Source organism: Canis lupus, chromosome 26 (assembly GCF_003254725.2).
Source record: "Canis lupus dingo isolate Sandy chromosome 26, ASM325472v2, whole genome shotgun sequence".
Classification (NCBI taxonomy): domain Eukaryota; kingdom Metazoa; phylum Chordata; class Mammalia; order Carnivora; family Canidae; genus Canis; species Canis lupus.
This window is the reverse complement of record NC_064268.1, coordinates 19,727,131-19,747,602: the sequence shown is the minus strand read 5'-3', so window position 1 is coordinate 19,747,602 and position 20,472 is coordinate 19,727,131. Positions and strand designations below refer to the sequence as shown.

At 41.6% G+C, this 20,472-nt stretch overlaps 1 protein-coding gene across 9 annotated transcripts in view; it reads right to left on the bottom strand.

The window, feature by feature from the left end:
• GRK3 (G protein-coupled receptor kinase 3) overlaps positions 1 to 20,472 on the bottom strand; it is a 132,351-nt gene that overhangs the window by 34,068 nt on the left and 77,811 nt on the right. For all 9 annotated transcript variants that reach the window (XR_007406100.1, XR_003146695.3, XR_007406099.1 and 6 more), the window contains 6 exons: positions 19,803 to 19,854; positions 17,977 to 18,068; positions 13,270 to 13,369; positions 5,307 to 5,385; positions 3,491 to 3,621; positions 1,286 to 1,380 (listed from right to left, as the gene is read on the bottom strand). Coding sequence is in view for 6 of the 9 variants with exons in the window: in XM_025474356.3 (XP_025330141.1) it covers positions 1,286 to 1,380; positions 3,491 to 3,621; positions 5,307 to 5,385; positions 13,270 to 13,369; positions 17,977 to 18,068; positions 19,803 to 19,854 (549 nt within the window). In the remaining 3 variants the exon portion in view is untranslated. The remainder of the gene's footprint in view (positions 1 to 1,285; positions 1,381 to 3,490; positions 3,622 to 5,306; positions 5,386 to 13,269; positions 13,370 to 17,976; positions 18,069 to 19,802; positions 19,855 to 20,472) is intronic.

Genomic DNA, 20,472 nt, shown 5'->3' with positions numbered 1-20,472 from the left:
CTGCATTAAAAATTCAAACAACCCTCTTAAAACTGCCTGATGAACTTACTGAGAGAAGCTTATGCAACCACAGGTTCTGGCCTAATAATTGTAAAGTGCTGGCAAAATGCTAATGCTATTATCGCTGGACCCCAGATTCTGCAGGAAGAGAGAAACTTGTTTACAGACTCAGTGCTATTCACCATTCACATTTGATTGAGGCTTTAAAAGGCAACTCTGATTTAATGTAGCCCCTCATCAGGTATTGTAATGCAGAACCACCTTATTTCATCAACCAGAAAGAAGGGTCTAGGGTTTATTTTCTGCATGGATGCGTAAAGTGAGACCCTTGGGAGTTTCTTCAAGCCCATTCTATACAGTGATGAAAGCTAGCTCAATATGGACAATAAAATGTAATTTTAAAGGACTTCTGTGCTGAGAATGATACATTTACAAAGAAAAGGAATAAAGCAACATTCATCTGCTTTTCTACGAACTGCATACACGTCCATGTTTTCCACCCAGATAAACTGATGCCTAAGGATCATAAACGAAAACCGGTGTGCATTCCCTTCTGCTTCTGCAGAGGCCTGGGATGGCAGTGTCCATCCCTAGAGGGGAGCGTGCAGAGGGGTCAGGTGCTGGCTGGGGGCTGTGGGGCCGGGGGGCTCCCTCCATATGGTCTGTCGGAGGACTGATGTAATTAATGCTCAAGTCTAACGTGGCCTGCAAACAGATGATTTGTGTTTTTAATTAAAAAAAAAAAGGTTCCTAATTTTCCTTCAGGGAGAAAAAAAAACCATTCTGAAAATGAAGGAGAAAGCAGATGGGGAGAGAGAGAGAGAGAGGGAAGCCTGACCTCTGGGCCTCCCAGAAGAGTCACATGCAGATGCCTCTGCACCTTCCCGGGCACATGGGCTTCCCTTTATCCTCAGGACACCTTGCAGGGATTTATTATTGCTTCTACTTTCTAGTGGAGAAGACTGAGGGCCAAGCAGATAAAATGACTGACTAGGGTCACACAGGTGGCATGGTCTTGGGTCTGGGGTCCCTCTCTCCACCACAGACACTCCGCCCCCGTGGTCACGCTGTGGGTCCATCCATCCATGCTCCCTGAAGACAAAGGAGGCACATCCTGCTTATCTTCTCTCCCAAAACCAGGGATATGGGGCCTGGTTGATATTGATAATCACCTTTGGCAAGAAAAAGCTGGGCGAACAAGTGACCAGATTGGGGTCTACGCCAGTCAACGCATCATGGTAGAGAAACAACAGGGAACAGTGAACAGAGCTGCTGTGCTACTCACACGCTTGCATGTGGCTTCTTTTTGGAAAAGTCACAGGCCAGACCGAGATCGGATATCCTGACGTGTCCATGTTCATCCAAGAGGATATTTGCAGGCTGAGGAGAAAGACAAGATGATCTTCGGGAGTCCCAAAATTGTTACAGGGCTTTGGGAATTTCTACAACTATAGGCACGTGCTATCTTATCATTTTATCCAAACACTAATTCCACACTGTCACATCCAAGTATGATACTGACAGGAACGCATTTCATGTTTAAATCCCACAGAAAAATGGCAATGCATACACAAAGGAGTCTACTCATGAGATAATGAGACACAGGGAGAGAGCTTGCAGGGGGACGACCAAAGTTCATCAGTTAAAAAATATTTCCTCCCCGCCCCCTCCTAACCCTGCGGAGAACTGAGGCCCAGCCAGAGCAGGGCGCCTCTCCACAAAGGGAGTGAGTCCACATGGCTTCTGTGAACCACAAAGGCCTCAGGGAATGAGCCCATGAGGCACATGGCAGAAAGTAGTCACAAGAAGGTACCAACACAGACCTAAGAAATCAGAACAACAACAAAAAAAGAAATCAGAACATTCCACAGTGGGGCACCAATCCCAATGAACAGCATCTCTGCTTCCGAACATCAGTCAGTACACAGGACCTGACCAAATGACCCAGTATGACTCTGACTAAAATGTATCTATTGAGATTAGATTTAGTCGGTATAATCAGGGAAACGAAGCTCCTCTCCCTAATATACATCGAATTACAGTCATCTTAATATTTTTCTGCTAGAAATCAACAATTGTTTTGCTTGAAATAAAAATAAATGGCATGCTATTATAAAACTGAAGCATGAATAATCATGAGTGACTAGAATTCAGTTTGAATAGAAATTAAATAATACCACTGCCTACTAAATAGCTTAGAAAACAAAAAAAAATACAGCATAAAGATAATTAGAGACCGGTTATAGATCTAAATTAAAATGTATTACAATAGCGCTTCATGGGCCTTCAGCATGTATTTTATTCTTCTGCAAAACTCACAGGAGGAAACAAAATATCATGTGCCAACCAGTGTCTAATTAATTCTAATTCAATGAAAATACATTTTTTTTCCTTCTTCATGCTCAGATGAAAACTACGGAGATAATTCTGTAACCTTGCAGAAAGCTTTAAATTTTACAAAGTGTTTTGTGACAAAGTAAGAGTCTCAAAAATAAAATATAATATTTTAGATTCTTGGAAGGTAACCTTAAAAAGCTAAGACAGCTAATCAAAACATAGCAGCAGCTCCTGAGAAAAAGGAGCATAATCTGTGCATTTCAGTAGTTACACTGGATTCATTCAAGAAGGAATCTGAAAAAGAAGGCAAACACATCCTCCCAGAGTGTTTTTACCCTGCTGGGAAACTCTCTCTCTGATCCTTTTTCTCCTTATTACTATCTGTAACACATTTATGTATTTGCATGATCATTTCTATAATTTGTCAAGGTCCCTTTTATCTCTCTCCCTGTCTTCTGGTGGTGAGTGTCACCACAGAGGTGCTGAGCCAACTCCTAGCTCCCTTATGAATGTAGAACCCAAGACTGAGCATCATGGCCTGGAATGGGGGAAACTTGGAATAGACTCAATGCATTTTTTTCAAGTCCAGAGAGAGAGAACAAGAATGAAGAAGTCCAGACACAGCAGTAGGAGGCTCTGCTCTTCAGGGATCTAAAAATCTGTTAGTGATTTTGAAGACAGTCCTAAAACAACATGAAACTCTCAGAGTGGCCTTTAGGGGAAGTTCTGCAGGCTGATCGACCCTGTCTCTGATGAGCGACTCAGCCATTCTATCCCGGAAAACACATGTTCTTTGCTTCTTCTCTTTGTACATCACCGGTTCTAACACAGAGCCATGGCTAAACCAGTTGCCTAGTGAACATTAAGTGCATTACAATTAACTGTAAAATCAGCAACAGCCAAGAGACTCCTACCTTGCTTTTCATTAATTAATTAAAATTTTTGAGTTAGTGTGTATGCTGCACTAGGCCGAGGAGCCCATGCTGAGCTGATAGTGACAAGGAAGAAGGAAAGGAGGGCCTGAATCAAAGTTTAGAGTCTGGAGAGATGGGCCTTCACAGGAGCTGAGGTGAGGGGAATGGCAAGAAGGAACCATCCGGAGAGCCAGGACCTCAATACCTATTGTGCAGGTCCTGGAAGCAGAGTGCCTTACCTTCAGATCTCTGTAAACAACAAACCGATTGTGCATGTGTTCCAGCCCCAGGATGATTTCAGTGGCATAAAACCGCATCTCCTTCTCTGAAAACACCCCATGCTGTGAAAGGTGATAGTGCAAATCGCCCCCTGGAACGAGAGATGTAGAGGTTAATATTAAAGCCTTTCAATTCATAGGAAATGAAAATCATTGCCATCTTAAATAGTTAAGACATAGTCGAAAAAAGGGCAAACTGCTTCTGTGTATCTGTCTCTGACTTCTGTAGTTTGACAAAACACTTTAAGAAGGATAGAGGGAACTCAAACATTACAAGACTTTCATTCAGGGATGGCCAGGACAATATATAACACAACCATCACTCTCAGATTGGCAGTCCAGCTTCCAGATGCACCTCTGGGGGCGGGGGGTGGCTAGCTTATCTGCTCTGAGTACTTACGTCCTGTCTAACAAACTGGACCAAGTATGTAATGATCTAGCAGATGGCTCTAGCAACTGGCTCCGTGGACAATAAAGAAATAAGCACACAAACAAAACGATCATATTGAAAGATATTTGGTAAAACAGATACAGTAAAATTTTAACTGGCGAAATCCAGGGAGGTGGGTATTTGGGTATTCCCCTTAAAATTCTTTCCATTTTGCCTTATGTTTGCATACTAAGATGCAAACAATTCATAATATGTTGGAAAAAGTCAATCATCATATGGGCTCAAGTTACAGAGACCGAGACCAACAGGGTAAGGGAATTTTCTTTTTTTTTTTTTTCTTTTTTTCTTTTTTAAGGGAATGTTCTTACTGTAAAGGAATAGCCTCTACTGGTCTGCAGAAGTTAATGTGTGGCCAACGTTATGGCCCCTGCTTTTGCTTACCTATCTTCCCTTTCACACACATATTTCTGTACAACCACTAGCAGATCAAGATGTAAAAGATACCCAGCATCCCAGAGGCTGCCCCGCGCCCTTTCCTGGCAATGCCTCAGCTCTTGTCCCTCATCAGACCAAGGGGACTCCATTCTGACCTCTCACCAGACATTAGCTTTGCCTGTTCATGCAATCACACAGGAGACATGCTGTGGTGTCTGGCTTCTCTGACCATTATTACGTCTGGAAAATTCCTCCATGTTGTTAAATAGATCTGATTTTAAACTAAACCCTCAAAACATAACAGAACTTCAAATGAACTTTCAAAAGAGGTTAGTTCATTTGCTGTACTGTGTGCATTTCATTTCAAGCTCTTGTTACTAAAAACATTTGACTATGGTGTCACTCTCCAGTATTAGAAAACTATTTTTCTACCTAGGACCTTCTCAACATTTGCCGGGTGATTATTCATAGCTTAAAAGATCAGTGGATGGTTGGTCTGGGCTAAGGGTACAGAACACTGGGCTAGAAGCTGTGCTGGCCACAGCCAATCCTTCAAAGTTGGTTTCTTAATACACTTCTATCTTTGGTGTACGTTCTTAAGAAGCCATTTCATTCCTAAAAGTTGAGGGTCAAGAAACATGCTAATTAAAGATCTAGGCCAGCTACATCCCAGAAAATGAAGTTTCACTCTGCCTATTTTATGAAAATCTTTTCCAAAAAATGCAACTTCCTGGGGAGAGACTAGGAGGGCTAGACAGGAACGGTGGTCAACATTTTAAAATGAATTCTAAGGGAAACTTGAAGAGTAAGAAGGTTTCCTTAAACTTCAGAGGGAACCCAATTAATTATCTGAAAAACCTGAACCGCCGGGGTGCCTAGAACAGTATGCACTGAGGTGTCATGTCCCAGCCATGTCTTTCCCTGCATCTGGGCTTTCTGCATGTCACTCACCGTTCATCAGATCCAAGATGAAGCAGAGTTTATCTGGAGTATGGAAGGCATAGGTCATACAGACAATGAAAGGACAGTCCTAGAGAGAAAAACAAGAGTTTGTAAGAAAAAAGCTGTCCTAGGAAGTGCGTGCTATCTGCTACTATATACCATCCATAGATTTTCTCATCCAGACTTCTGCCCTGTGTGTTAAGCACCAACATCTCCATGGTAACCTTAATGGTCCCAGCAAAACATATATGATAACTTGACAAAATGCATAGAGACAGAGCATTGCTAAGTGGAGCAGGTGAGGGGTGCCTGGGTGGCTCAGTCAGTTAAGCGCCTGCCCAGGGTCCTGGGTTCAAGCCCCATGTCAGGCTTCCTGCTCAGCAGGGAACCTGCTTCTCTCTCTCCTCCCCCCTGGTGCTCTCTCTTACTATCTCTGTCACTATCTCTGTCCCCTCACCTCAAATAAATAAATAAAATCTTAAAAAAAAAAATCCTAAGTGGAACAGATTAATTCGAAGGTCTCTTCTCTCTCAGATTCATTCATGACCCTTTTATCTGCATCTTCTTCAAAAGACCCAGTTTCTACAGAAAAATATTGCTGCCTTGCTAGTCTTTGTGTTGGTCTACACTATCATTCTGGCTAGTCAAATATCCATTTCAATCTCCGATTCAGACATGGGAAGCACCATATCACAATGGGAGGAAATATCTATATTATTGTCTTGAAATATGAGCATAGAAAGGGAATTCAACTAGCTTTTTTCTTTTTTAAGATTTAATTTATTTATTCATGAGAGACACAGAGAGAGAGAGAGAGAGAGGCAGAGACATTGGCAGAGAGAGAGGCTCCATGCAGGGAGCCCAACGTGGGACTCGATCCCAGGACTCCAGGATCATGCCCTGGGCTGAAAGCAGGTGCTAAACCGCTGAGCCACCCAGGGGTCCCTCAAATAGCTCAAAGTGAAAAAATAAACCAGGGTCAGGGATTGAATAATTCAACTGTAAAGATGACAGTTTTCCCCAAAGTAATCTAGAGATTCCATGCAATTAAAATGGAAATGGGGGATCCCGGTACAGAGCCTGCTTCTCCCTCTGCCTGTGTCTCTGTCTTTGCCTCTCTCTCTCTCTCTCTCTCTCTGTTTCTATGTCTATCATGAATAAATAAATAAGATCTCTTTAAAAAAATAAAATAAAATAAAATAAAATAAAATAAAATGGAAATGGATGAGCTAATTCCAACGATGAGCTTCCAACGATGAGCTGATTGTATTTTATGAAAATGTACATAACTAAGAAAAGTAGAGACATTCTAGAAGGAAAACAAAGCTGGAAAAGTCACATCACCAGATATTAAGACTTATTATATATATAAAAGACTTATTATGAAGCAACAGTAAATCAGACAGTGTGGTAGAAGCCCAAGGACAGGAAAAACTGACCAAGAGAACAAACCTGAGGATCCTGAAACAGACTCAAGCATAAATGGTCAACTGATTTATGATAAATTGACACAACAGGGTGGGGGGAAAGGATGGCCTTTTCAATCAACGGCATTGGAGCAACTGGATATTTGTACAAGAGTATGTAAACTTCAACCCCTACCTCATACCATACATGAAAGTCAACTCCAGGTAGAGAAAGGTCTAGAGAGAAAACAATAAAGCTTCTAGAGGGTAACAAGGAGAATATCTTCATGACATTAGGGTAAGTAAAGATTTCTTAGGCCACAAAAAAGCACTAACAGTAAAAATATTGCTAAACTGGACTAAAATAAAGTTAAGAACTTCAGTTCTTCAGAAGATACCATTAAGAGAGTAAAAAGGCAATTCACAGAAGATACTTGTAATCTGTAAACACATAAAGGACTCATATTTAGAATATATAAAGAACTCTAATAAATCAATAAATAAAAAGACAAATAATCCAATAGAACAATAGCAAAAAAATGGTAGTAGTAGTAATAATAATTAATTAATTTAAAAGATGGGCACTTCACATAAGAGACTATCAAACAGCTCACAAGCCTAGGAGGAATTCAGATGCTGGCCTACACTGGTCCCCAAGGAAATGTGTTATCACTAAAACCCATGAGAATGGCTAAAATTAAAAAGACTGACAATACCAAGTGGTTGGAAAGATAGGGTGGAAATGGAAATCCCATATATGGCTCCTGGGAGCATAAAATGGTACTAGTGCTATCTGCCAAAGCTGAGCACCATCTGCAAACCCTATGAGCTAGCATTTGCACTTCCCAGTATACACCTCACAGCAACCTAGACTTCTGTGCACCAAAGAGAACTGCATGAGAATGTTCCTCACAGCACTATTCAAGATAGTCTGAACTGGGAAAGAACGCAAATAAATGTCTGAATAGATATGTTAATTGTCGTATATTTGTGCAGTGGAATACTAGACAGCCAGAGTCAGCAAGTTTTTTTCCAAGGGGCTAGTCAGTAACTGTTGCTAGTTTTACAGACTCTATACAGTCTCTGCCCCATTTTTTATACAATCCCTTAAGAATGTAAATCATTCCTAACCCATGGGATGTGCAGAAATAAAGGCTACAAAGCAGATCTGGTCCGTGGGCCACACATAGCTTTCTGACCTCTGCTATGTAGCTGCAGAAGGTACTGCTGCTGTGTGCAAAGACACAGGTGGATCTCACATGCAACACTGAGCGACAGAGGCCAGACGCAAAAGAGTACATTTAGACAAAGTCTAAACATAGGCAAAGCTAAATTATGGTGTTAGAAATCTGGGCAGTGGTTAGCTTGGGCGAGGGATAGGTGACCAGAAGAGGCACAAGACTTCTAGAATACGGGTAACCTTCCATCCCTTGAACTGAGTGCTAAGCCGCATCTATGACTAGGTCTGTTCAGACTCTATATACAGTGTATACTCGCCATTCAAAGGATTCAAATAAAAATTGGCAAAAAAAATCTATATCCACAGAAAGAAAAAAAATATTAAATTTCACAGAAAATATTCAAGTTTCAACAGAATAACCTTACACTGAATTTGCATTGTCCAAACCACTATTTTAAGGGCAGACTGAGAAATCTTAGTTAACCGCTTTCTATAACAGAGATTCAAGAACTTGAATTCAATTCCCATATATCTTCCAGAGGAAAGTATTCCAGAATCAATTACAGATTTCATTTTGTGATTACACATTTTGCCTTAAAACACTGTTGAGATGGTGTTAGTGATTACTGATCTCAAGCCTGATTTTGCTTTAAATAGGCAAGATAAAAGTGCTTTCCATTTTCTGTTAAACACCATGTGGCCTTCCTAGAGGGTGGTGTGGGGGGAGGGGTACAGTCCCTCTTGGAACCACTTAGTGAACCACCTTTCTAATAGCCTGCTGAAGATGGCTCATTCTGTTTTGTTTTTTTTTTTTGTTTGTTTGTTTGTTTTTTAAGATTTTACTTATTTATTCATGAGAGACACAGATACAGAGAGAGAGAGGCAGGGACACAGGCAGAGGGAGAAGCCGACTCCATGCAGGGAGCCAGATGTGGGACTAGATCCTGGGTCTCCAGGATCACGCCCTGGGCCAAAGGCAGGCGCTAAATCACTGAGCCACCCGGGGATCCTCTGCTCCTTTCTTAATGCAGGTCCCCACACACACTCTGGTTCCTGATTTGAAGAGCAACTGGGCTGCAGCACAGAGAGGCTGATGGAACCAGACCTTAGTAAGGCCAGAGTCTTTCCCAGCTTGAGATGGCCACTGCACTCAAGGAGACAAGGAGACAAGTGGACTCTGCCAAGGGGTATTTCTGAACCAAGGAGACAGTGGACTCTGCCAAGGGGTATTTCTGAACATGATGGGATATGATCCTTCCAATAGTAGCCCTGAGGAAGTAGCAAAAGGTGAAAAAGGTTCAATTAAGGAATTGTCAATTTAGACTCACAGGCTGAATAGAAGGGCCCTTTAAGAAAAAAAAAAAAATCACCTGATCCAACCTGTTTATTTTTAAGACAAGGAAACTAAAGCCCTAAAAAGGGAAAATGACTTGCCTGAGGTCACAAAGACATGTGGTAGCCAGGCAAGATCTCAACCCCAAGTCTCCTGACCTTGTCCAGGGTTCTACTGTATGCTGCTTACAAAGGCAAGGTTTCTATAGCAATGTAAAGGGAAAGTTCAGCTAAAGGGGTATGACTCAGTTATCTCCATGTTGACTGCAGTCTCTCACCTCTCAGATACTGGGCAGATACCACATCAGGGCTCCCATGAAGCTCAAGATATAAAGAACCAAATACGGGCCAATACGACAAAACAGGCAGCAATTAATGATGGTGCAGATTAGAGTTCCAAACATAACCATGGTTAAGATGTTTTGTCTTGATTACAAATTAAAGGTAATTGGGGTGTCCCGGTGGCTCAGTCGGTTAAGCATCCACCTTCTGCTCAGGTCATTATCCTGGGAGTCCTGGGGCCAAGCCCCACCTCAGGCTCCCTGCTCAGTGGGGAGTCTGCTGCTCCCTCTGCTCCTGCCCCCTGCTTGTTCTTTCTCTCTTTTTCTTTGTTCTTTTTCTTGTTCTTTCTCTTTTTTTTAAAGATAAAATCTTAGGAAAAAAAAAAGAACAAATTAAGATCAATAAGAACTAGTGGATCTTTTGGAGGTAAGACCCTCAGTGAGGATTTCCTACAGGTAGTGAGCAAGGTAGCCCATGTTCTGTAGCAACTCTGTGAAACTGTGATAAAATACACCATAGAGTATTTAAGAAAATTCTCCACCCTGCATTCAGAGGAAGGCTTATATTATTTTCCTGCCTCAAACGCTATGTCTCCAACTGCTGTGAGATTTTTAAAAAATCCCTAGGACTGGCCTAGAAAGTTCTTTACATTCTAGTCCAGGCTCTCCTGGTCTTTATCCCTCTCCAGCTTCATCTTGTGCTAGTCACATACCACATCAGACTCCAGCTCTGTTGAACCTTCCCTGTAGCCCTCAAACCCTCCCAAAGTGCTCAGGACCCAGACACGTGCTGACACCTCCTGTGACTTCCGAGGATCATCCACTGTCACTTCCACTCTGTTAAGTGCCTCCTGAGCACTGGGTACCTGTCCCATGGCTCCTGCCGCACGCCCTCATTATCTATACATTCCTGAGATCAGAAGAACAAGATTACCTTCTCTCATTCCATGCAGAGCAAAGACCACAGTCAAGTTTTGGGAGCCCCACCCTGCAGCAAAATGCCTGGCACAATCTAGGCACTCCTCTATGGTTCAAGGAATGAAGGAGTAACACTTTCGAGGACATGACAAGACTGTTTAATGAAGGTGCTAATTGCTTTTTCCCAGCTAGGCACATACTTATCATGGTGCTTAAACCTGAAGATTTCCCTTTTTACTATTCTAGAATTAGAGAAGCATACCAGTAACAGTACTTCCCACTGTCTCTTTGAAAGATCAGGGGAAGGAACACTCAATTTGAGATTGGAAGGAAAAACAAAAAACTTCCAGTAAAAAGAAAACTGTAATGAGTGACTTCAGTTCAGTTTCCTGCCAGCACCTGGGAAACCACGCTGATACAGGCTGATCTGAAGTTTAACCTACTGAGGCCATTTAAAACAAAAGTTCATTAAAAAAGTTCATAAAAAGTAGCCTTTGGTTAGCAAAAAGGAAAGAAGGAGGTAAGGAAGAAAGTAAGGAAGGAAGTCAATCAGTCCAAATAGCTTTATTACAAGTCTTTTGGCTAAATTATGTATCATTTTTTTAAAGCCTTTATTTTTAAGTAATCTCTACACCCAACATGGGGCTCGAACTTAAAACAGGAGATCAAGAGTTGCATGCTCTCTGGCTGAGCCAGCCAGCTGCCCCCTGGTTAAATTATATATTGGTAAGTAAACACGAAACAAAACAAAAAAGGCCCCCCAAATTCCCCAAAAACAAAAAAGCCAAGTTTGATACTTGAATAAAAAAATATAAGCAATTCTTTAAAGTTAGCTCAAAATAGTAGACTGGTTTTTTATTTATTCCTTTAGAGGGTAAGACTGGTGAGGAACCATACATACTGCTATTGCTTACCTCTATTCCCCTTCATCTAAAAAAAATAAATATAAAAATGCTACATGATCATTGCATACATAATTTTCCAACACCAAAGATTTCTTTTTCCATAAGCTTTCTTGAGAAAAAATACCCAAGGTGTTGGAGATAACTCATTAAAGATTAATATTTTAATTACCACTTAAAATCTGGAGTAAGTATACATCCATGTTTGAAATATAAGACAATGACATTTCTGATAGAAACTAGAAACCGATGCCATTCATACTGATTTCAATATAGTGTGCAAGCTGCTTAGTCTCCATTCCAATTAGTTGAAAATGTGGTCATGCACACAGGATAAACTCTTATTTCAAATGCTTAATATCCATATGTTGGGAGACAGAGGCACATAGTTAGAAATTATTTATAGCTATGGCATTTTCACTTATTTTACGGTTGAGCTAAATTATGATAATCTTATACTTCAGTAGCAAATAACCTTTCCAAAACTGCTTAAAACTGATGTTAGAATAATATAAACTGCAATATGATAAATGTAGGTATAAACAAAAAATATGGGGCCAAACAGGTGACAATAGGAAAGGAACAATAGGGGATGCCTCGGTGGCTCAGTTGGTTGGGCTTGTGATCTCAGGGACCTGGGATCAAGCCCTGTGTGGGTTCCACGCTCAGCAGGAAGTCGCTTGAGATTCTTTCTTCCTCTGCCCCCTCCCCCACCCAACCCTGTGCTCACTTGCACGTATGTAACTCTCTTTAATAAATAAATTGAAATCTTAAAAAAAAAAAAAAGAAAGAAAAAAAATGAACACTAGCCAGGGAGTCCACAGACTCTGGGCAAAGAAATCTCTCTGGGTCTCAGGTTCCTTGCTTACTAGTTGAAAGGGATCCTTTGATTCACCATTAAAATCTGATTCCTTAATCCTCTGGGTAGGGATGACCCTATTTAGAACCCAGCTAGGATATTTGGAGGTCATGCCCTCCCCTGTATATCTCACTGCACATAAACCCTTTTGGCTCAGTATTTAACCTTAAATTCCCATATGAGGTACTCAGCATGAGTTTGGCCACTCCATCGTCATTTCCTGAATGAGACCCTGAATCCCTGAGCTCCTCTGGATGCTGGATGACAGGCCCACTGGTGCACGTGGGCATGCCCAGGTTGGACACTGAGTTTTTCTGGGTGTCTTTATACACATCTGCTCAAATAAATAAAAGAAGGCTTTGCTTGTGGGTCATACCATTCACTGCAAAAGAAGCCAGAAACGGGACACTGTTTCACAAAAAGACACTGGGTAAAAGTTTTTGGCAAAAAAAAAAAAAAGTTTTTGGCACATGCTAAGCTAAAAATCCTAGCTTGACAGACAAACACAATGTCCAACAGGTGGAAACATCCTCTTGGAAATGGAAATGAGCAAAGTCCACAACAGGTAAAAAGCAGCCAGACAGATAACTTTAGTGACTGGGGACAGATTCAAATGCAAATCAGGTTTGAGTAAGCTGAGATGTTTCTCTATTTGTTTACAGAGGATGAGAGCTGCTTTCCTCCTTGTACTCCTCCTTCTCTGGGCTGGTCCTCCATCACGCAATCAGTTCTTAACTAGACTCAAGTGATTTCATTGTTGATGCCATGATTACTTCCTGCCCTCCCTGGAACCATATTCCGCAAAGAAGGAAGCCATAAACAGCCACTAAAGGGAGAAGCTGTGGGTGTGCATGATGATGGTCGCTAACACTTCTCTAACTCCCAAATTAAACAGAGATAATATGAGAATTACACACTATTTATATTAACTTAGTGCTGCTCTTCCCTGCTATAAATTCTAATGCACCCAAGAATTGGCTAGCTGCATAATTTGCTGGAAAAGAATGCCTGTATTTTAAATAAATTGTCCTGATACCTAAAACCAACCAACCAATGAATACAAAAACAAGCAGCACTCGAAAAGGAATACTTACCCCTGTACTCACAAGAGATAACATAATCCTCTCATTTAAGGCTAATGTTTCTCCTTGTTTCATCTTGATCCTCTTCTTATCCAAGCATTTCATTGCATACCTGGAAACATAAATGTTACTGAAAAAAGTATACTGAAAATATATCTTTGCTGCTTTAAATGGTACACATCATACGGGGGAAGGTTTCTAAAGATTTGGGAAGTGTCTAAGAGAAGCAAAATGGTACCTGAGTGTCATGGAAAAAAAAATTTGTATGTATGTATTAAGAAAAAAATTAAATGCCCCCTCCAGGAGGTAGAGCATATCTTCCCATTAGTACATAAGGGCTGCACAGAGTAAAAGTTTCTTTCTAAGAGAACCGTATGGAGGAGAGGGACCAGGACATTACAGCGGAGGAGCCTGACAAATACGACCTCAAGCAAGCGGTCAAAGTCCGCATCAACAATGATGAGTCATGTTAATGACAGGATGGGCACCCCGATTTGATGTGATGACAATGGTGTTTTCCTCTGGGGTCCTGCTTCCAAAAGCCCACAGCTCCAGTGTAACCATGACAAAAACATGCCTAAATTGGAAGACATTCTACAGAATCCCTGACCAATACTCCTCCAATCTGTCCAGGCCATCAAAAACAAGGAAGTCTGCGCAACTGTCACAGCCTAAAGGAGCCCCAGGAGATGTGATGACTTAAATGTAACATGAGATCCAGGAAAAGAAAAAGCCACTGGGTAAAAACGAAGGAAATCTGAATAAAGTGGAGATTTCAGTTAATGATAACATACTGGGGGATCCCTGGGTGGCACAGCGGTTTGGCGCCTGCCTTTGGCCCAGGGCGCGATCCTGGAGACCCGGGATCGAATCCCACGTCGGGCTCCCGGTGCATGGAGCCTGCTTCTCCCTCTGCCTATGTCTCTGCCTCTCTTTCTCTGTGTGACTATCATAAATAAATTAAAAAATTAAAAAAATATATATATAAAAAAATGATAACATACTGGTATTAGTTCACTTGTTGTGACCAATGGAAGACAGGGATACTGGGTGTAGGTCATGGGAACTCCCTATGCTATCTTTTAGCTCTTTTCTAAGCCTAAAACTATTCTAAAATAAAAAAAAGGTTCTTTTTAAAAAAAATCCAGCAATAATTAAGATATTTCTATCATTACATTAATAGAAGTTCCAGTCCAGTAAGAGCATAAAGTAGAGGGATATAAATAAATTCGGTGAAATAAATTTTGTGTGTATCATTGCTGCCCAGGGCCACTATGTGTATATTGCAGGGGCGAAGGGATATGTGTATAATATTTAACATTTAGGAACTGTGATTTTAGCAGTGGTTGAGATTTTTTTTTTAATCTAGTTACCCATGAGACACACAGAGATAGAGGCAGAGACACAGGCAGAGGGAAAAGCAGGCTACCCGTGGGGAGTCTGATATGGAACTTGATCCCAGGACCCTGGGATCACGACCTGAGCCAAAGGCAGACGCTCAACCACTGAGTGAGCCACCCAGGTGTCCCAGCAGTTCTGGTCAAGATTTTATAAGAGTGCACAGTGTAAGACTCTAAAACACTGACAAGCAACAAAATGAAAAGGGAAGGTACATACTCAAAAAGGCACATCCTAAAATGCTACCTTATGGATTTGGGGGGGGGGGGTGTTTGTTGTTGTTTTTATTTTTTATTTTTTATTTTTTTTTAATTTATTTATGATAGTCACAGAGAGAGAGAGAGAGAGAGAGAGAGAGGCAGAGACACAGGCAGAGGGAGAAGCAGGCTCCATGCACCGGGAGCCCGACGTGGGATTCGATCCCGGGTCTCCAGGATCGTGCCCTGGGCCAAAGGCAGGCGCTAAACCGCTGCGCCACCCAGGGATCCCCTGTTGTTGTTTTTAAAGATTTATTCATGAGAGGTACAGAGGGAGAGGCAGAGACACAGGCAGAGGGAGAAGCAGGCTCCCTGTGGGGAGCCCGATGCAGGACTCGATCCCAGGACCACAGGACAACCTGAGCCAAAGGCAGACACTCAACCACTGAGCCACCGAGGTGCCCCAATAGATTTGGTTTTTATTTTTTTTTTTAAGTAATTTCCACACCCAACATGAGGCTCGAACTCAAGACCCAGAGATCAAGAGTCATATGCTTTACCAACCGGGCCAGCCAGGCTCCCCTGATTTGTTTTTAATCATGATATTTAAGTTATAATATTTCAAATAATAAAAAAAAACAATAAGATTTTTATATGAAAGTTAGTGGAGAAGAAACAGCTGACAACTTAAGCTTTTTGAAAACTTGGCACAAGCTCCAACTAAGAAAATATAGACATATTATTTGGCATGCTCTATTACCACAGGTTGAAGAAAGCAGGACGATTTTTCAACAGAAAGCAGAAAGGAAATTTTTACAAGGGTTTCAAGGGCTTTAGAAATCTGGTACATGACTATAAATCCCCACTGACGGTCCACTTTATAAGACCCAGACAACTGTCTGGCTGGGATAGGACCCAGAAAATCCATTTGTTTCTAACTGATCATAACTTACAATGTCATGACTTATAACAAAACAGAGATGGATGCTCAAAGTTGCTCATTTTATCTACTCTTCCAAGAGTTCTCTATAACAAATCCACTGATGGAGATATTAATTTGCCTAATTATGGGACTGGATATTGAGAACATGTGAAGTGGCATGTTCGTTAAATATTTAATTTTGGGGGCACCTAGGTGGCTCAGTCGGTTAAGCGTCTGCCTTTGGCTCAGGTCACGATTCTACGTCCTGAGATTGAGCTCCACATCAGGCTCCCTGCTCATTAGGGAGTCTGCTTCTCCATCTCCCTCTGCTGATCCCCCTGCTTATGCGCATACACTCTCTGTAAAATCAATAAATAAAAAATTTTAAATACTTAATTTTTGTGATGAATTTTCAAGATGTTTCATATCACTTCTATCACTACCCCCTTCCATGATGGTGTCTAGTAAATAGTTTAAATTGCAGACCACAGAAGCTGCCATACATGGGCCTTGAGCTGCTGGGTTGAGCAAGTTTGCTTCCACTGGCTTCTGAGGTAGATGGCAGTTGCGGAGCCAAGACAATGTAACTGGCAGCCTGGGGACTGGAAGGACACACTCCTGGATTCACAGGAATCTGGCCACTGTCTAGCTGTGGGATTCCTGGTAAGTGTCTACCCTTAATCTAGAAAGTGGAAGACAGTTTTCCAAACCCTGAGGATCCTGTGAAATAACACATGTAATGAAGAAACACGGTTATAGTATGACTTTCTACATTGTGTGGCAGATTAGCAGATCAGCAGATCTCCTAAATACCTAGACAAGCAGTAGTGAGGAAGGAAAATGAACAGTCAGTGAGATGGAATAGGCGACAAGCACATCACTTAGGGCCAGAGCCCACCATGGTACTACAGAAGGGGGATTAAAGGCCCATTGGCAGAGGACTGTTCATTAATACTGACTATGGAGGAGGTAGTGGTCTGCAGGCTTTATGATGTATTATCTCATTCAAGTCTAACAACAAGTAAGTATTTTCCCAATCCTACAAATGAGGAAGGGGAGGCACAAATTTCATGCAAGCCGGATCTGTCCTGGCTGAGGGACACCCAGACCTGCACTCTGGATCACCAGGCCATCTGGTCTCAGCACGGCAGCAAACTACAGACGCCCCAGTGCCAGACCCTGGGTTCACCCCGCACAGGGCCCCACAACAGGAAGAAGACCAGTGGGCATAAGTCAGGGAATGTAAATTTCAGTCCCCACAAGATAAAAATCATGTCCGTTATTGGACCTGTCTGAAGACTAAGAGGGCAACTTCGCAGAGCTGTTGGTGCCCAATCACAAGGAGGACCTGACTGGAGGCTGAGTGACAATGCTACACAATGCTCAGGGGTGGCAGGGGGAGGTGGGCACTGAACTCGGTGACCTCATTTACCCCTTACACTGGCTCAGTGAGGTTATCAACCAAGCTGCACAGACTACTCTACTTTCCCATGGTTTTAACATGCCTGTCACTTGATCCCACTTGTAGCTCTGGGTCTATCAAACTATATTTTCCCATTCTCTTTTGATTCTAGATATATGTTCACTTCAACAAACTGCTTCTATATTTAAAAACAAAATTTTTTCCCCTTGCACTACTTAACAACTCCACCATTCACCTTCTGCAAGAACCTCGTGCCTGGCTTATGTGCACATAATTGCCTCATACCAACCTCCTCCTGTAAGATAAACAACTAAGATGGTGATGGAGGCCCACAATCATGATCCTTGTAGCAGGGAATACTTCTCACCCAGTGCTTGAGCTACCCATCTGTGGAATTGACATCTCCTGGAATGCTATGCCACCCCAAGGTTCATACGCTGAATCACAAGTGGGCCACTGTTTAGGAGATAATGTCTCTCCTGTGCAAAGCAGAGAATTCTTTGCAGCAAGATCAGACCAGGAGGCTATACATAATGCTCCTTCTTGGTCACCTCCAGATCCCAGGCTCCTTTACCCACAGCCTGAACCACAGGGGTTCATGACACAGTTACGGCTAACTTTCCTTTTAACCCTAAGAGGTGGAAGTTCCAGCTGATTGTTCTCATTGATAATGCTTAACAACATACAGCCTATTTCTTTCTGACAAGTGAAATGATGGGTTTCCATAAATCTATGTAGGCATTTTCTGTTGATGCAAGCATAAAACCCATAGCACTTACATTTTTCCAGTGTCTGCTTTCCTGCAACCGTATACTTCACCAAATCCTCCTCGTCCAATGATCCTATGTACGCTGAAATCATTCATGGTCAACTGTGAATTCAAAACACGAAAGGGATACACAGCGTTGTGTTAAAATTATGTTGTTGTTTGCACGTAAAACATAGTTGTTAAAACAGCCTTCTGATAGAGGGATCTGCCCTGTGACTGCTCTAAGAGATGGGATGTGAAAGGTAGAAAGACTTTCTAGAGCCTCCTTCTGCTCTACCGCCAAAATGCACAAAAGGCAGGCAAATGGGAAGACAACAGTGTGGGAGTCGAGTTAGATTGTTTTTTCAAATATCCTAAATGTTAGGATATAAGATGTATACCTTGAAGGCAAGGGAGTGTGAAATTTCTAGTCAAAATGAAAAGCATCCTTAGCTACTCCGAAGCCAGAATTTTGGGAACAGCTCCACAATTCCGGGAATTGTCATGGTAGAAGAGGAAGTCTACATCAAGAGCATCTAGGTTTTCTTAAGAGTGGGCCATATGACCAGAAAAACCCAACAGATGCTGGCCATGTGAATTTTTTATCAATAACATCAGGGAACAGCAAGGACTCATGTTGGGCATGTGAGCATGAAACAAGATGCTAAATATGAGGAAAGTACATAAAGAAGCTTCATTCATAAGCCCTCTCTTGTGTCAACATCTCACCAATGCCCCCCACTACTATTAAAGTAGTTTTAATAGTCTTAGACAGCACGAAGGCAGAAGTGAGCCCGATGTTCACAGTGAAGGGGCCGTCGGACAAGAGCCGACGCCTGCTGGTTTATGTACCCCGGCAAGTGAAGGGTCAGATTCCTGAAGAGTTCCCCCCAAACAACCCTTAAAACACCATGTTTGCAGCCAGGTTACTGGCCACACAGGCTTCATATCTGATTCTCGGGAACAGCAGGATGAAAGCACACCATGCATCAGAAAGATCTATAGCAGATAGAAAGGATTTTTTGAAAAAATGAGTTACTGTCCTCTTGTTTCTAAAATCCTGCCAGGAAATGTGAAAGAAAGAAGTTAAAATTTAACACACACAGACACACACACACACACACACACACACACTCACAAACTGCTTCTCCCATGGTACTGGCAAGGAAAAAACGCACACAAAAAAACCCTAAAAAAAAAATCCAATTGATAATTTCTTTTTCGCACTAGCAAACCTATGTGAAGGGAGAACATGAAGAAGAAGGTAAAAGGCTGCAACAAGGAATGAGGGCTCCAAAAACCAAGATGGGGATGTCCCGGGAATTTCTGACGTTGAAAGCCGCAAGCAGATGAGACATTCACAGGAAGTGCGTGTTAGAAAGGAGCCTGTCTTTGACGACTGCTTTCCTCATTCTCAAAACTAATCAAAGAGGAGATGAACTCTTGCTCTAATAAAAGATGTCATCATTTTTATTACAAGATTATATCTAATAATACAAACAAGAAGAGACTTTCCCGGGATGGCAAAAGACAAGGGCATGTGGGAAGTACATTATGTAGGGACCTTGTATTTTGACTACTATTTCTGTGGAAGGGTCAATCGCTGCTTAAAATACCCTTTCTTAAATAAATAAACACATTCTTATATGAATCTGAGAAAAGAGAATTAAAACTCGAATTGTTTACGAGGCTGGGTACGGGAGGATGAATTCTTCATACACAGAGCTATAAGAGCAACATCTGTTTAGACAGCGTATTACCCGTGGGAGTGTGCTCCAGGGCAAAGTATTTTCTCACGAAGTTAAGCCAGAGGAAGTTTTTATTTAAAAAAAAAGGAAAGAATAAGAGGATACTCACATGGATATTTAATTCTACGTTTTTCCACTGACAAAATCGAGTGAACTTGTCACTAAAAAAGAATATAAATGGTCACTAAAAAGTTGCATATTACATTAATCAAATTTAAAGAGCAATGTTAAAGGACAATTGGGTACAGGATCACTTGTGTTGCTTCTCAACCAGAGATACATTCCCTTGAATATTTTTTCACAAAGCTTTCACTGGTCTTTAGGCTTTATTTTAGGAATCAGGTGAAAGACATCATATTTCCCTTAAATTGTGATTATTGCTATGGTCACATCTGTCTCTGAATCAGGACCATTCAAGAGAAGGCCTAACCTGAGCCACATATGTATTTTCATTTTAATAATGTATTTTATTTAACCCCAATATAGCAAAAAATTACTATTTCAACATGTGATCGGCACAAAGTTAGCAATGAGACCTTCTATATTCTTCTTTTTATATTAAGTTGTGAAACCTGGCATATATTTTGTACTTAGAGCCCATCTTAATTCACGCTCTTGTCATTTCAAGTTCTCAAGAACCACATGTGGCTAGTGGGCTACCATACCATACTGGGCCACGCAGCTCTAAATGACAAAATATTTATAAATAATTGTAATAGCAGCAAACACTCAGATAGTGCTATCCACGTGCCAGGCCCTGTTCATTTCCCCCTCCAGTG